This window comes from Syngnathus floridae, chromosome 5, assembly GCF_059516105.1.
Source record: "Syngnathus floridae isolate MCC-2025c chromosome 5, RoL_Sflo_1.0, whole genome shotgun sequence".
NCBI lineage: Eukaryota > Metazoa > Chordata > Actinopteri > Syngnathiformes > Syngnathidae > Syngnathus > Syngnathus floridae.
In genome coordinates, this window is record NC_142417.1 from 7710154 (window position 1) to 7724070 (window position 13917).

General features: G+C 41.8%; 1 protein-coding gene across 4 annotated transcripts in view; it reads right to left on the reverse strand.

The window, feature by feature from the left end:
• Nucleotides 1–1350: 1350 nt before the first annotated feature.
• frmd3 (FERM domain containing 3) overlaps nt 1351–13917 on the reverse strand; it is a 32381-nt gene continuing 19814 nt past the window's right edge. Inside the window, exons 8-17 of one of the 4 annotated variants that reach the window (XM_088375472.1) lie at nt 13798–13885; nt 13567–13655; nt 12999–13062; nt 12752–12787; nt 10551–10639; nt 10008–10082; nt 9859–9927; nt 9459–9583; nt 5566–5794; nt 1351–5383 (exon numbers count right to left, since the gene is read on the reverse strand). In XM_088375472.1, the coding sequence (XP_088231598.1) occupies nt 4915–5383; nt 5566–5794; nt 9459–9583; nt 9859–9927; nt 10008–10082; nt 10551–10639; nt 12752–12787; nt 12999–13062; nt 13567–13655; nt 13798–13885 (1333 nt within the window). In that variant the 3' untranslated portion in view covers nt 1351–4914. Of the gene's footprint in view, nt 5384–5565; nt 5798–9458; nt 9584–9858; nt 9928–10007; nt 10083–10550; nt 10640–12751; nt 12788–12998; nt 13063–13566; nt 13656–13797; nt 13886–13917 lie in introns of all 4 variants that reach the window. The other 3 variants (XM_088375471.1, XM_088375475.1, XM_088375473.1) reach the window with 3 other exon arrangements.

Here is a 13917-nt window from a genome sequence, read left to right on the forward strand (position 1 = left end):
CAGAAAAGTCACCACCAATAGGCTTCTGTTTAACCGTGAGAAAGTGCTTATTTTTAACCGTAATGTCAATACAGATGGCTGGACGGAATGCGGCACAGTAATGTTGGCCCAAGTGCCTCAAAATTGCCAAAGATTTGTTTTCTTGTCAATTTATTGCCACTCGTTGCTAGGTGGAATTCAGAGGGAACCATCATGTTTTCCCCCAAGAACAAGTGTCTCAAAATTGCCACAGATTTTTTTTTTGGTCTCTTGTTGCTCACAATGATTAATTGTTAATTCATAATTAATTTTTACAATGGCCTGAGGGCAGTTATGATTGAGCTCTATGAAATTTGCCTAGCGACAAGTAACATCACCATAGACACTCAGCAACGGATGGCTTTTCCTTCCATGGCCAACATGTTCATTTAGTCTTTTTTTTACACCTGATTATTGCTGCTGATTGCAAAGAACCCAGAAAAGTCATTTTTCTGCAGGAGGACACAAAGAGAGGCGACTGCTGCAGGATATATGTGGTCTCAGGATTATCTGACGACATGTTGTTTGTCCAGGGTGGTGCGCGTGTTCGCCACCAAGCTGGATGTGCTTACGCCATGAGAACATGCCATGTGGCAGTGACATAACCTCTCAATGTTCACCCATCTAAACGTTTCAAACAGAAGCTCCCTGTAAAGCCAGACATCTGCCAAGGCCAAAGAGTAATTTTCAAATGTTCCATTTTCTCTACCTACAAGCTGAATAGAGCCACTTCCCTCCACTCCAGAGCGACAGACTCATGACTCGCAGTGCCATGGATCTCTGGCTCAGGGTGCGAAATTAATTAGCAGACCAAACACAAGGCACTGTGTGCTAGGAGAGAACCACAAACAACAGTGAGCCGTTTCAGGTTTCCGCGCTAATGTGATGTGGTGATGACTTTGCAAAAGTGGACTATTTCTGTTCCATTGGGACTTTTGGGGCGGGATGTCTATTTGAGTCTTAACTTGTTGGTGAATAAAGATTCACCAAATTGAAAAAAAAAAATCTCATTGTCTAAAGTGTGGATCTGTTTGATTTTCTAGACACTATTGTTTTCAGTTGAATATCTTAAAATCAGAAAACCATGAGCGAGATGCACATTTAGTTGATTTGCCAAAGGTGCCCAAGTGTTGTCCTTCTACAATATGTGCAGTACAAAGCTGAAGCAGATAAAGCTGAAAAATACGACTCTAATTTTATAATTTTGACTAGAGATTGACTTGTTTATAAAACTGAATTTGTGGGGAGCAAACCTTTTGGGCCTAAAGCCGTGGGCCATTGTGTCCGTGGCACCGCAAATAACTTCTAATGCTCCATTTCAGGACACAGCACTTGTTCCATTAGGGAGCTTTATTGTGGCAGTATCATCATATAGAAATCAACACGTAGTTTCTTCTGAATGACATACAAACATTCAAATGTTTCACGTCACAAAGTTCGTAAGGCTTGGTTGTCCCAGAGGAGTGGTGAGGGGGTAAGTGCAGTGGATGTTACCGTTCAAAATAAAATCTCCCAGAGTCGTTTCAGAGAATAAAAGAATAAAATCAATATGAAGAAAAATCAGCTACTACTGCACATGCTCACACAATTCCTAAATGCCACCTTCCAACATAATCCCCATGCCCAATCCTTGGCAAAGACCTGAGTTCAAATCGAATACATTTCACACTTTATTCTGTATAATTGTACACACTTTAATGTAATTCTGTAAATTTTTGCTAATAATAATAATCCAGAATACCTGTCCTTGGATATGACATCTAGTGTGTGTTTAATAGCTGTATTCTTTTTTTTCTTTTTTTATATATATATATTACGATGCAACAAAAATGAAACTTCCTGTTACCGTAATGCTCTAAAGTGACACAGCTCAAAAAGAGCTAAAAAAAAGTGACAATTCCCTTTGTTGTTAGGGTAAATGCTAAGCTACAAGCTAAGTTAATGCTACATCATGTGTCTCTGAAACTTTGCTCAAAGTTAAATCTCAAAGCGGGCAATGATTCATGTTAAAACTTGCAGGAACATGGTGTTAGCAAACCGTGCATTGTTAACCTTACATTTGTCTCACATTACGTCGCGTTTATTCTCAATAATATTCTTAATTGGCTAATAAATCACATTTGTTTCAAAATGAGCGGGGAACACCACGTTAGGTAACATGCGAGCATACTCCATTAGTTTAGTTTCGTTTTCGAGTCTTCTTTATAATTTTGCACTATTTAAGTAAGAAATTTGTAATAGAATCATTAAGTTAGCAAATTTTCGGTTCTCAGCAAATGCTAAATCATCTTTGCCCATTTTGGTCAAAACAAATCATGCATTCTAATGATGGGCAAGACAGCCAAGCCTACAAGACAGGAAAAAGCAATACATTTCATATTCTTTTCTTTCTTTTTTTTTTTTTTTGCCACATTGATCAACATCATATTTACAAAAGGAGGACATGCAGGTTTTGAGATTCTTCCAAAGTGACTCAAGTGAGTGAATTAGTACGGAAATGAAGAGCTGTACATCTATGAATCCTTTCGCAAAACCACTTTGGGATTCCAAAACATTGATGTCAGCAATAAATATGACAATAATGCTGTTGTCATAGTGATTTGGCCCTTTTCTTGGTTTTTAGTAGGAAAAATAAATGCTTTGTCGCTGCATATTTTCTACGTGTGCTGGATCGGACCCACACGCGTTGTTATGCATATTCATATGAGGCAGAAAACATTTGTACTGACTGAAAGGAGTGCCTGTGTAGATTAACTGAATGCCTTTGCAAAAATGAACATTGTAGTGCATCAGCTACACTCTTGCTCAAAATAAATACGCATCTTGTTATATACAGTGCTGTACAAAAGTATTAGCATTCTGGTGAATATCTAGAGCAGGGCCTTAGGAATTAGATGCTGGATTAATAATTGAGAGATAAAATTAATTGTTTCAAGAGAATTAAGTCGAAATAGATTCCACTGTTGCGCTTCTAGTTCACGCTCGACTGAGGTTATTTTAGTGAACAAAAGCTAGCGAAATAATGAAAAATGAAATTGAAAGAACAAATGCCAGATGAGTGGAGGCGGGAGAAGGAAGGGAGGGAGGGAGGGAGGGAGCGAGGGGGGCAACCATGCTTGAGCTTGCTAATAAAGGGACAGTTGACCCAGTGTAAGTGTGCCTGGTAAATGCAATCAACAGGAGCTGCTTATGCCATTTCCTGAGAAGTTGATCATAATAACTGACTGGACAGTCCGAATGGTAGCTAACAAGAGCGCCATGTCTTTTTGGTTTTGATTTCGTTTGGATGGAGAGAATTTGAAAGACGACCACTTTGGGAGATGGGATGCTCAGTAGGTTTGGACACAGTGTTGTGGAAAAGAGCTACAGGCAAAAAAAAAACGTCCTCTACGACACACATCACAGGAAACGTACAACACTGGCATGACACACACCTTAACTTAACCTCGTCCATCTCTTCCCTCTAAATTTTCTGTCAAAAAAAGTCAACATCCTGCTTTTGCATTCTTTTCTGCTCCATCCCAACACGCCATACACATAACACGAAGACATGATCTGCTGTATAAGCGCAAACTAAACATAGCCTCTCCTGTTACAGAAATGACATCATGCGGTCTGACAGAGACTCGACGTCAATTTGTGCTGTAGGAGTCGTAAAAAAAACACCCCTGCCCCCCAAAAACTTGCGGTAATTTGCTTTTTTTTTTTTTCTTTTCTTCTTTTGTAAACGGTAACATTTTTTTTCCCAAAATAAGATCAAAGTCGATCCTCTGACTTAAAAATTCCTGAAAGATCCGCATTACGTAAAAATGTACAAAAGCTTAAAAACAACTTCTGTACCAATGTGGCTTTTTTTTGTTTGTTTCCTCAACTTAGGAGACTGCGGTAACTTTTAGGGCGACTGCTGAACACTCTCCTATGATTGACATGCTCGGGGATCAATTGGGGCAATCATTGAACAAGATTTATCAAACATCAAATAAAGTCAAGACAGTCACTTGTCAGCATCTTGATTTTTTTCCCTCCTCCTTTTTGTGCCTCTCTACCCTTTGCCAGCACTTTTTGTCCTCTTCTATTCTTGGCCACAAAGATCAATCTTAACAAGTGATCGCATCTTGTGATCTTCAAGACTCAAGGATGCAACAGCAGTTAAGACTGGGTATAGGATTGAATGACATGTTAAGACTACGGACACCCAGACATGACAGGGATTTAGGGGGGAATTAACATATAACCCAGACACAAGATTCCAGTTTGGGTTGGGGGGCCACAAATTAAGTATAACGTGCAAAATACTCATTTGTGCCCAAATTCCAAGACACAAATTCAAGATATTAATTTATTTCTTGAACAGTTTGACTAGCAAATGGAATGCACCTTCTGTTATAGAAACTGTAAAGTACAAACAGCTTTGGGAGGGTGATGTATTCCAAAACAGTTACTAGTTACTTATTAAAAAATAATGTCAATATGTTCATAATCCAATTGGCGTAGTATTAAAGTATTTTAATTAAATAAATTTAATATTACTTTTGGAGTAATAAAAAAAAAATATAAATTCAATACAACCACTTGTTCACCATGCTTTGCTAGCTTTAAAATGTTTTTTAATATTTTCCAAGTGGAAGTTAAAAACTGAAGTTGGCTTTAGTTCATGCGAATATCACACTCAAAAAGGTCATTTTGCCTAATTTGTGACCGCAAATTAATATTTTTTGCATGTTATACTTAAATTGTGGCCACAAATTAATATTTTCTATGCACCTTATGTGTTTTTTTTTCTTCTTCCCCATTTCATGTCTGAGGATCCATATAAGACAGACTTTTGGGCATCTGTTTTTTTTCCCTGAAGTGATGCCTTCCCTTTCATGGTCCGAGAGCTTTTCCATCCTACGTTTAGTCTGACCACAGGTTCTCCATTGCCATGCTGACCTTGCACACGATCCAGCGGCGAAGTGGGCAGTAGTACTCGTAGTGGAACTGCTCAAACTCTGGCGTCTGGCGGATCTCGTGCAGGAAGGACACGTCCAGGTCGGACTCCAGCAACAGCAGCAGAGTGGGCACGGTGACCATCAAGACGCCGGTGAGCACAGCGATAAGTCGCGCCACGCTCAGTATGCACGCGTTGAGCCGGGTGTTGGATGACAGCAAGCTAAGGACCCCGCCGCCGCCCCTTCTGGCTGCCAGTCGTGTGCGCTCGAAGGCCCGGTCGCGTTCCCTCTCGGCCTCCAGCTGCGCCTGGATATCGGGGTCGGCGTGGAGCTCCCTCAGAAGCCTGGCGGGGCTCTGGACAGGTGACGAGAAGAGTAGGTCCACGCCTCCTTGGCTGTCGTCCACCGGGGTGGGAAGCATGCTGGCGCAAGGGCTAAGCAGGATCATGCAGAAACACATTTAAGAAAGGAACTGTCCAAAAGACAAGATAATACAATTGGAGTTCTTTGACTGCAAGTGTAAGTCAAGGTGTACCTAATGTATCACCCCAAATTAGCTAAAATGGGATCCACTTGCACCCCCGAATCAAATTGGTGCATATATGGGCCAGCAAACCTGTAGACAAGCTCAGAGATGGTCCGTTCTCCGTCAGCCTCGTCATCCTCATCAATTTCATTTCTTGCTTTGGGCATCTGAGGTCGGATACTAATAGTCTCCATGGCAGGGCGGGGAGGCGGCAGGTCTGACGCACAGTTCGCTCCATCCGTGCTTGGTTGATGGTCTACGGGAGCGGCTGAAGGTGTGACGGGAGGCAACGCGGCCGAGTCCTTCAGAGCAACAAAGCCTGCTGGGTGACACAAATACATTGTAGATTGTACATTCCGTTCATAAAAATACACTCATTAGAATCTAATGAGCATTGTAGTCATAGCTTCTTTCGGAGGGCTCTTATGACTGTCAACCCAAATAAACGTATGAGCACCTCATATTATACACAGTAAAAGCTACAAAACAAACTGACAAATAACTCGTTTTCAAATCAGACGAGTCAAATATTTAAAAAAAAAAGATATTAAAAGTGAAGACAATTTGCAATTCTAGTAATGACACACAAATTAGATGCACAATTTGTCTTCGCGGGCCCCATAAAATTATGTGACGGACCGTATCTGGCCCCCGGGCCTTGAGTTTGACACTCGTACATTAGATGATTATCTTTTACTTGGTTTTGTCTCCATTAGAGCATTTAGAATCTATCCCAGCCATCCCTCATTATTATTATTATTATGATTATTATTTCATATGTAGTCAAACATGACTGCATCATTTCCCTGACAATACTCGCCACATGATGGCGCTCACATGCTGGTAAAACACGTCTAACAGCCGTGCAACAAATGTTACCATAAAAAAAAGAAAAGAAAAAACACGCTCTGTCCACTCGTCCACATTCATTGTCACAGTGAATGCCCTTTCTGTCATATTTTGACCTCCAGACAAAAAGCCTGTAGGTTCCTCTTTTGTCCACGTATGCATGCAGTCTATGAAGGCAGAGGTAAACTCTGGATTTGCAAAGTGTCGACAAGCTGAGGCAACCAATATGGAACATTAGTGCACCAACAACCACCCTCCAATTTGATGCAACCATGACAGCTGGATATATTTTTACACACACACGCAGTACTGTATTTCCACCTACAGAAGGGATGTTCAACTACAGTCCAAGAGAACCGCTATCCTGTACGTTTTAGATGTTTCCCTTCTCCAACACACCCAATTCCACCTGGATATGGGGCTTGTTCACTCAGTTATGTGACCAAGCTCTTTAAGGCGGCTTTGCCCATATTCTTTCCTACCGATAATTGACAAACTCCGAGACAGGCAGTTAGCGCCACAGGTTTGGTGCTCACCCCCACTCACTCACCACAATGACTCATTGACACCACTTGTGTTGTGACTCCAGAGACAGGCTAATATTGTCACCTTCAAATTTCAGTCTGTAGTAGTCGATTATTATTAATAGCTATACGAGTCAGGCGTCACTTCTATGCATGCTGCAATTTGCATCAATAGCATTGTTAGCTAATGAATGCAAAAACACACACATATCTCGTGCAAGCTGACTCGTTCTTATTCACACACACACATTTAACCGTTCATAGAGCATGCCACCAGAGAGGGTGAGAATGATGGACTGCATTTACACTTTGTGCCAACTGGTTGTCACAACAAACCAGACACCCTTTCAGCGACACATGCTGAGTACAGTAGCTAGGTACGCCCGCACAAGATAATGAGATGCAATGGAAAATTCACGCACATAAATGTACATCTAGCAAGCAATGAGATGCAAACTGGGAACTCAAATGTCCTAATAAAGGAAATACAATCCCATGGCTGGCTGGCGAGCGCATCGCTACAAAAATCCCGTCGATTGCGCACAACCTTTCAAGGTTCCACTGTCCTGCTCCATAGACGCCTATATGTATCTTACTTGGCTCCAGTATGTTCCTCTGCATTCCGGCACTGATCCCAGCGACTTGTCCCCCGTGCCCCACCAGCCGCACATACACATCCCGCGCGGTGTGGTTGGCGATGCGTAGATGGAGGCTGCGCTGGGTGGTGATCTTCACTTGGCACCTCAAGGCCTGCGCCACAACCACCGATGATGATGATGACGCCGGGTCCTCTGAGGCCTGCGTTGGGTAGAACACTTCCAGGGGCCCAGCTTCTCCCTCCTGCATTTCCTTAGCCTCTGTCTGCTCTGGCGGCAAGCTACAAGGGTTCTCGTGGTTGGCTGGCTCGGCCCCTTCCGACTCCAAACTGATTTGATCAGTCCCGTTCCGGTGCTCAAGAACCTCCATCATTGAGTCTGAAGACAAATCTCAGACCCAACTGTTCACTGCGATGCCCCTACTTCATAGACTGACTTGAACAGTGTTTGGCATCAGAACACACACACATGCCTCTACGTACACACTCGAGAGACAGTGAGAGACACAGCCAGATACATTCTCTCTCTCTCTCGCGCTCTCTGTGATCCACACACGGCCGGCCTCGTATGAATGTCAACCATCTTAACAAAGACTGCGCAGGCATTAGAGGCAGATCAACCAAAGCTCCATGTTCTAAATATAACCGAGGTGGTTCTGGTGTGAGAGGGGCAACTAATCTAACAGTGATTACAGAGAGGCAGGCCTGACCCTGAATGGGATGGGGATCGTTTTCCTTTTCCTCTCTTCAAGTCGATCCGCATGAAGGTCTTTCCCAACATTAGCTGGGCCCCCTGAAAAGTCCCCTAGAGTCCTTAGTAATAGAAATTGATTCCAACTGTACCCCTTTTGTTGTGTTCAGGTGGCTTGTCAATGGGGTGGAACCCGCAAAGGTTCAAATTTAGAGGGGGGAGTTTCCCAGTCTCTAAAAATCTGGGTATTTGGTACAGTGGACTGAAGGCTTAAGTCTCAATGTGAATGAAAATCCTTTCATGATACAACTGCTTGTGGATGGGGTGAAATTCTCAGCAGGTTCGGATTTTACAGGCTACAGTTGGCCAATCTTTAAAAACCTGAGCTTCAGAACCGTGGACTGCAGATCTCCTGCAAATGGAAGTTGATGCTGGTTGCTTGTTACTTTGCACTCCAGTTTATAAATATTTTCTGTCTTTCAGGACTGTTAGTCGTGCTACATTACATGGAGACTTTACCCAAAGAGACAGACAGTGACTGTACTCCTACAGATGACAGTGTGTTGTAAAGTCCAGTAGTATCCTTTACAAAACAGGACATGGCAGGACTGCATTCCAATCCCCATAAGAACATCCATAAGCGATAGCGTCGTGCCACAGTGAGTAGCGACAGGCTGCACAAACACAACGAGGTCGACACTGATGCCGGGTCAGCTTCCTGTTTCTCTTCTAATGTCGGAGATTAGAGCTCTGAATATAGACGGTGACTTTAGCCGTCGAGGACACTTTATCCAAATGTCCTTGCAGTCGGTTGTTGACGCTTCCAAGGTGAAGTTGTGATGGAAACGGAGATTGAAGATCCATCACATCCACGCCGTGTCAACTAGATCTTCCTATCATCTTACCATCTGCTCTTCATACCTGAAATTTATGTCTAAATCAGATAATAGATGGCAGCAGAACAGAAGATATAAGGACGAGGATTGATAATGACCTGCAAATGAAAAGTCTTCCAAGCCGACACCTTGTCAAGACCTTTTATGAGCAGTATCAATCAGGACTGAATTTCACGCTCAGTCTGAGGGATCTCAAAACGTACACATTTAAAATGTTGACTTGCCTACATGTGTACACAGAGACAAGTGTGCATACAGACATGGCGGCACCCTCAGGGAGGCTCATGGGAAGGGTATTTTTAGCAGGCGGCAATTGCCGTCTCCAGGGAGACCGGACTGATGGAGGGATGTGAGCATCAGCTGCTCAATTAGCGTCACATATGACCTTCCTACGTTTGTGCGCAACAAGAAACACAGCATCCACCTACCGTTTTCCACCGTCGTCTCGTCGTACTCGTTGGTCGAGGGCAAAGCTGGTACCAGAGGTTCCATGTTCATGATGAGGTTCTTATGACTCAATGAGCTAAAGCTTCGACTCTGACCAAACTGGACTCTGAAAAGACAAACGTCAAAAATGATGGCTGATCAAGTGTTTGGTAGATTTTGGAAACAAAACAGGTAACATGATGATTTTTTTTAAAAAACTGGTCTTTTTTGTTGCTACTTTCCACAAAATTAGGGCCAAGGAATACACAATGCGATGGTCCACTTGCATTAGGGCCAATTGGAAAAGTGATTCAGTATATCGAGCAGGTTGGCGATGGTTCAATTTTTCTTTCTTCAGTTCCTACTCAGTTGTTTGTTTTGAACAATGGCGATCGACCTTACCTGCGCACCTCAGGTGGATCTCTCTGGATTTTAGAGCTGGCTTCTATCACCTCCTTGGCTACTCTTCCACTGCAAAAACAAAACCAAAAACATTTCAGCTAACTCAGACAGTGGCATTGTATTGCTACAAACAATAAAATGCATGTCACCTGTATCTAAACCTGCTGCCTTTGAAGAAAATGTTGCTACTTGACATCGTCTTTATCTGACTTGACTTTGCGCACCTATTAAAAAAAGGGTGACAAGACAAAAAATAGGGGCATAATCACAAACCATGTGTTGCACACACACTCAGCAAAAACAAGAGCGACTAATGTGTAATTTGTATGACTGATAAGTGATGGCTATTAGTCAGTATGAATCAAAGTAATAATGTACGGAGCTTTTATAAATTGATATTAAAAAGATAATTTGCTTGTCTGATATTTGAGATGACATTAGTCTCTCTCGCTTCCTTCGAGACACTTGAGCGGCTCACATTAATAAGTCGATACGATGCATTCGAGTTGTTCCTGGAAACACAGCTTCTTTGTGATGCAATATCAAGCTAATATACTCAGAATCAGGATCAGTAGCTGTTAACTTCAACTATAGGCTATATGCTCTGTTTCCATAACCAATCAGATTTGTGGATGTGTGTGTGAGTGTGTGTGTGGGTGTGTGGGTGTGTGTGTGTGGGGGGGGAAACGCACTTGTAAAAGGCTTGATTCTCCACACCACACTTCCACAAGTGCTTACACGCAGCAGGGGTTGAGGTGTGAAACGTCAGCACCAGTTTCTTCTGAACACAAAAAGCACAAAAGCAGAGGAAAGAGAAAATCACTTTGAGATGTCAATGCAGTGGACCGCACCATTTGCCCGCGGGGGAGGGAAAGGGCCCAACTGCAAATTATTTAGCTCTTATTTTTTGGGCCCTTCCCTGAATTTTTGCATAAACAGAGATGGATCAAAAATAATTTTCCATAAAAAGATAAATAAATAAAAAAATGAAAATAAAAAGTGAGAATAGGTGATTCCATGGGTGCTGAACCGTAAATATCCACTTCACATGCCCAAAGAGAATTGAGCTGTGCAAAAAAGAACGCCTGACAGCCACAATTGGAAGCATAGGCTTTTAAGTTTTACTGTTCAGCACAAAGAGGTCCTAATGGGCCTGGAAGATGGACATATTGCTGTAAGTGCAGGTTTACAGTTGCTGTGCGCGTCTGGTAATAGGAGAAAATCAATCGATTCCGTGGGTGCCGGGGAGGGCGATCGATGACGTGACAATGACTCGGTGAAACACACTGACAGGCATGACGTGGCGTCACCGGCCAATGCACACATTTATACATCTAAGTTGTGCCACTGACAACAAAAGAGGGCTAATTCAATTTTCTCATTTTCAAGTTAAGTGCAGGAATGGAGAAAGGCGTATTGTTCCGATGCATTCTTCAAGTAATAACATGCTATATTTATTTAAAATCAATTTAACTCTGATCCCGGCACAGTTTAATGTAATTTCAAACTCATTTTGCAAAATTGCCCTTCGCAAACAAATGGCAGGTGACATCTTATGGCATCTTGAGAATTGCAAAATAACAAGTGAGTTTTCAGTGAAAAGTTTGTGAAAAAAAAAAAAACGAGAATATGTGGGAGATCACTGTACACACACAAAGGACAATGTCACAAGCAGACAATAAACATAAACACAGTTCCTATTAATGTAACATGATGGGCCTGTGTGACTGGATGTGTGCAATGTGATGCTGGTGCTTTAGGGGAGATCATATCGGGAAGATTAGAGTCCAAGAGTGATTTGCGGTGCCCCCCGCCTCCTCGTGTACTCACCAGTGACGACTATGTTTACAAACGGAGAGAAGAGACAGAAACACAAAGATAAAACTAAGCGGCCGTCATCACATTGGATTAGCACAGATCTAGCGCTTGGCTGGCCAGCCAACACATTGGAGACCAAACCCGGCTTTTGACTTCACCATAAAGCACCCAATCAGCGATGCGACTTAGCGATAATGCACCCAATCATCAGCGATGTGAGTCAGTCTCCAATGTCAAACACAATCAGCTGCAAAATGAAGAGGCAGTATGCACAAATGGGAGTGAGGCATCAAAGATGCAACACCCAGATGTTCATGAAAAGTGCACCCAAACACAAGACTGTTTTTTGAAATCACATGAAAGAAGAAATTTAGTAAGGCAACGCCACTTGTTGAGAGGAAAAATCTACAATTCTCCAATTATCAACCACGGCAAAAATACTGTGACCAAAACAAAAACGTATTGGAGGACAAACATGCAAAATCTAAAAAGTTTAAGAAAACAAAACTAAATAAATACATACATTTTACGACCAATACCAGATAAAAAATATTAGGAGAAAAAAAATACAAACATATTTTGACATAAAGAAACAAAACTAAATATAAAATGTTGGAATAAAACCTAAATAAAACACAACAGAAAAAACAACAGTGTCAACTGTCAACCATTACAAAAAAAATACAGTAAAATATACAACTATTAGTACATGTTTTGAATAGGACAACTATTAGAACCAAATACAAAAAGACTAAACCAATTTCAGAAAGTAGGGAAAAAAATTCAAATCCAATAACAAATATCGCAATCTAGGCTGTTCTCTCTGTGATTTGTAGCAACGTAAAATTTGATATCTAAAAGTTAGATTACCTGTCTGAAATTCACAGCGTACTAAACTATAAACCGTTTCATTAGGGAGCCCTATCAGCCAATCCCAATTTAAATTAGCACGAGAATGGGCAACAAACGTGCTTTAATCACTTTAAATGCTCAGTGTGTATTTTGGTTTGAAAGGTGTCTCGTGTTTGGGTAACATTTGGTCACATGATGGGAGTGAGGAGGTTAACACACCCACCATCGTGTTACAGTGAATCCTGCCTGTTAAGGAGATCTGAAACAGTAACACACAAATATACAGTTTGTGTGTGGTGGGGAAATAAACAGTTGAGTTGTGTGTAAGGTTATCAAAGGGAGAATGCAGCAGAAAGGTCGCATGATTCACAAGGACTGTGTCAATAAGAGAAGTGTAAATAAACACTGCGATGAAGTTTCCTTCTTCATATTGACACATGAAAGGAGAAGGAGGAGGTCGACGAACTCACCTCTTTTTGGATGCCGATGACGTAAAATGTTTTCCCTTCAAACTTGAGCTTACTGACGTCGGCCCTGGACAAAGCAGAAAAGCACAAAATGTGGAAAGCCAGATTTGGTTGGTCATTTTTGTACTTTTTCCTGATTGTTGTCATTAAGAGCAATGCAATAAAGTGAAGACTGTGCAGAAACAGAATACACAAAACATTTTCCAGTCAGGTTTTAGGATGCTGCGTAACACAAAGTCAGCCCTGTTATGAGTTTTTAATGACACTACAGACTGTCTTGTTTTGTTGGACCTGACTGAAGAATTTGAAACATTAGACCATGATATTCTGTTGGCTTCTGCTAGTTAGGAAACAAGGATTTTTTTTTTTTTGCGTTAGCCTTGGTTGCTCTGAGTTCCACACTGCCCCACTGTCGTATGGTGTTCCACAGGGTTCAATTTTGGGGCCCCTACTATTTTCATTGTATCTGCAGTCCCTGGGTTCCATCTTAAGAAAGTATGGCATTTCTTTCACTGCTTAATTTCTTTTCTGATTTCTGAACAATACACAAAATATGGATATTTTTTAATACCATTTCAGAAGATGGATCCTCTTGTTTCCCTGGAAAACCACGAAACCGGTTGCTGTGAACCCCAGGAATGCTGTGGAACCAGTGAAGTCCTGTATACACACCGACACCCACATACACACGCACGCACACACACACACGCACACACAATTATCCCCATGATTATTAAGTGACGAACAAAGGATCCAGCATCATTCAGACCAAATGTATGAAACAAAAAGTAATACAAACTACCTTGCAAGGGTGAGGGTCAACTCCGTAAGTTTCAAGGTTGTGTGCCCTTTGGAGCATGTTGAGTTCTGCTAAGGCAACACATTGACCCCTGTGTGAAAAAGAAAAAAAGAAATGATTAAA